The sequence below is a fragment of the Sinocyclocheilus grahami genome, unplaced genomic scaffold, assembly GCF_001515645.1.
Source record: "Sinocyclocheilus grahami isolate Dianchi unplaced genomic scaffold, SAMN03320097.WGS_v1.1 scaffold276.1, whole genome shotgun sequence".
NCBI lineage: Eukaryota > Metazoa > Chordata > Actinopteri > Cypriniformes > Cyprinidae > Sinocyclocheilus > Sinocyclocheilus grahami.
Window position 1 is genome coordinate 360,597 of NW_015505455.1, and position 3,195 is coordinate 363,791.

At 43.3% G+C, this 3,195-nt stretch overlaps 1 protein-coding gene across 1 annotated transcript; it reads right to left on the reverse strand.

The window, feature by feature from the left end:
- Positions 1-1,532: 1,532 nt before the first annotated feature.
- Positions 1,533-2,874, reverse strand: LOC107599990 (5-hydroxytryptamine receptor 1A-alpha-like). Its single transcript, XM_016291750.1, has one exon. It carries the CDS (start codon positions 2,773-2,775, stop codon positions 1,567-1,569), a length of 1,209 nt encoding a protein of 402 aa, XP_016147236.1. The 5' UTR covers positions 2,776-2,874; the 3' UTR covers positions 1,533-1,566.
- Between the last annotated feature and the right edge of the window lie 321 nt (positions 2,875-3,195).

The following is a 3,195-nucleotide window of genomic DNA, read 5'->3' on the forward strand; positions in this document are numbered from 1 at the left end:
TGACAGATATTATGAACAGAGGACTCGTATTTTAGCCAAAAACGATGGTTTGAAGTTAAAAATGTCAAAAATGATGCATTTGTTTCCTGCAAACACACAGCTTCACGTTTGATTTGATTCACAGGATGGTAATTGATGGACTGGAGTCATGTGGATTACTTGAGGATTATTGTGATGTTTTTTTATCAGCTGTTTGGACCATTGGAGAGCAAAACATTTTCCAAATCTGTTCTGATGATGAAAACAAACTCATCTACATCGTGACTAGCCTGAGGGTGAGTAAATTCTCATCAATTTTTTATTTTTGGGTGAACAATTCCTATTAGGCTCTTTAAAACCTTTGGAAAAAAAACAGAAGGGTTTTCATTTGTAATCACTTGAACTGGTTAACAGGTTCTAAGTTACATTTTAATGCAGCGTGGCACGACTGCAGTTTTAGAGGAACAAAGGCCCCATAGGTAATGGCCTAGCTGTGCCTGAGGCCAACTGATCATTGCGTACTCTCTACATCTCAATACTGTCACTGACATTTAACACACACTTTATAGTGCTTTATTATCTAGGTGCACATATTTGAATGTTATGCCCATATGCAAATGAAATCTTTTTGACTTGCCTAAAGCTTCTTTACGTGCCAAATGAAAAGAAGAACATATTAATCATTTTAGGAAGTTTGCATTATACTGAGCTATACTAACTTGTATTTAAATTTAATTAGCATTTTTGTTCATTAATTTCTTAAATGGTACATCTGAGGATTATATTGATAACCACATTAATTTCCCTTCAAAAAATTTTCTCTTTCCAACCTCATTAAAGAGCCCCATAGCACCCCAACTGCAATGATTCAAATACAGTCCATATTTGTGATCTAGATTTATGTTTTTATTTCAAGGTATTTCCAGTCAGTCCATGTCATTTAAGAAAACTGCTGAAAATAAATAGAAATGAGAAATGGTTTCACATTACATTTTTCTACATAAATGATCTGCTGGATCTTGACATGTCTGTGTGCTTACAATCCCACCAACAGCTCCCTGCTCGGAGAAAGGTGGCTTTCATCATATACAGTAAAATAAAACATTTATTTATTATTATTATCATTTTGTTGTTGTTTGTTTGTTTGTTTAAGGGCTTTATTATTGCCAGCACAGCTGGTCTGAGAGTCCTGGTCTAATCTGAATCCATCCAGTGGTATATGCACATTGTTTTGTGGTGGAAGCAGATAAACTTCACACACAAGGACAGAGCTCTACCTCTTATTGTGCTGCACTGTCCAGCTCTGGGTCCCTTCATATGAATGCCTTTAGAGCAGTTCTTTAACGATCAATATCTGCATATTAGCATCCGTTAAATAGCATCGTTCACTGTCTAATACATTTGCATTTCAAGATCTTCTTAAACGCGTTCTGGAAGTCTTTGTTAAAGTAAGCGTATATGATGGGGTTCAAAAGTGAGTTGGAGTATCCGAGCCAGTTAATGACTGCCCTCAACCACTCGGGCATGAAACAGTCTTGACAGAAAGGAATCAATATCTGCATATTAGCATCCGTTAAATAGCATCGTTCACTGTCTAATACATTTGCATTTCAAGATCTTCTTAAATGCGTTCTGGAAGTCTTTGTTAAAGTAAGCGTATATGATGGGGTTCAAAAGTGAGTTGGAGTATCCGAGCCAGTTAATGACTGCCCTCAACCACTCGGGCATGAAACAGTCTTGACAGAAAGGCGAAACAAGCGCCACGATGAAGAAGGGCAGCCAACAGAAAATGAACGTGCCCATAATGATTCCCAGAGTCTTGACCGTTTTGCGCTCTCTGGCGAGAGCCACTTTGCGCTTCGCTTCCGTGTTTTTCTCGTTTCTGTTTTCGAAGCACGGCTGAGGGTTGTTAGGCAGGCTCAAGTGGTTTCTGGAGACAGTTTGAACTTCTGTAATCTCGAACGACTCTCCGTCTTCCGGGTGTTTCAGCGCTCCGTTTACGCACGAGCCCGGCTGCGGCTCCACGCTTCGCCTCCAAGTTCTGCTCACCTCGCCGTTCGCCTTCCTCGGGAACAGCGCTGGAGACACCGACAGGCATTTGTCCGCGATTTTGCCTTTCTCGGGTTTCTTCACAGTTTTCCTAATGCGAAACCTCGCCGCTCGAAATATCCGCCCGTAGAGGACCAGCATAAGAATGAGGGGGATGTAGAAAGCTCCAAAAGTTGAGTAGATGGTGTACCCGTGGTCTTGGCTGATTGTGCACGCGTCGGGATCTGCCCGGTCCTCTGGTTTCCTCCAACCCAGCATGGGAGGAATGGAAATGGAAAATCCTATTAGCCAAGTGAGGCTGATCAAGATAGCCGCTCGTCTGGGGGTCCTTTTATTCACATAGTCTATGGGATCAGTGATGGCCCAGTATCTATCCAAAGCGATTGCGCACAGATGCAGGATAGAAGAGGTGCAGCACAACACGTCTAGAGAGATGAATATATCGCACATCTCCTGTCCCAAAGTCCATTTGTTCAGAATCTGATACAGGGCTGCCATGGGTAGCACCAGAACCGACACCATGAGGTCTGTGACGGCCAGGGAGCCGATGAGATAGTTGGCCACATTCTGAAGCGATCTCTCCAAGGTGATGGCAGCGATGACACACGCGTTTCCCAATATGGCAAACAGAATTAACGCGGTCAGGAAAAGCGAGCAGATTATTTGGTAACTCAAAGCAACTTCGCTAACTGTCGTCGCGTTCCCGCTCCAGTCCTGGCTTTCTGTGGTGTTGTTGTAACTCTCCATGGTGAGAGCGGTCACTCAGAAGCAGTGCCTTGCGCCGGTCACCTCGCTGCTCTGAAGACGCATGGCGGGCTCCGGGCTCCGGGCTCAGGAAGTGCCGCACGCTCGAGCTGCGATCATTGGCGCCCAGTGACGAAGTGAATTCATTTATACGAGTCGTACTAAGTGCGTCAGAGATGGCTGAGAGGTTGGTGCGCGCACTTTGCAGAGCAGCCGTGCAAGCTTTACAGCGGGACAAAGTTGTCCTTTTGAATGCGAACTGTTGTAGTACACGTTCTGAGATATTCAACAGTTTCTGTTAGGAAAGTTGCGCTGGCAAACTCAAGGTGACAAAGGCACACTGTCAGCAAACATATTAAATGAAAATCGATTTTATTTCTTCACACAGCCATCTGAAACATTTTTTATATGTTTATTTCAGTT

What these genes read in the sequence shown, in the direction of transcription:
- LOC107599990 (XM_016291750.1), bottom strand. Translation starts at nt 2,775, where the DNA reads ATGGAGAGTTACAACAACACCACAGAAAGCCAGGACTGGAGCGGGAAC.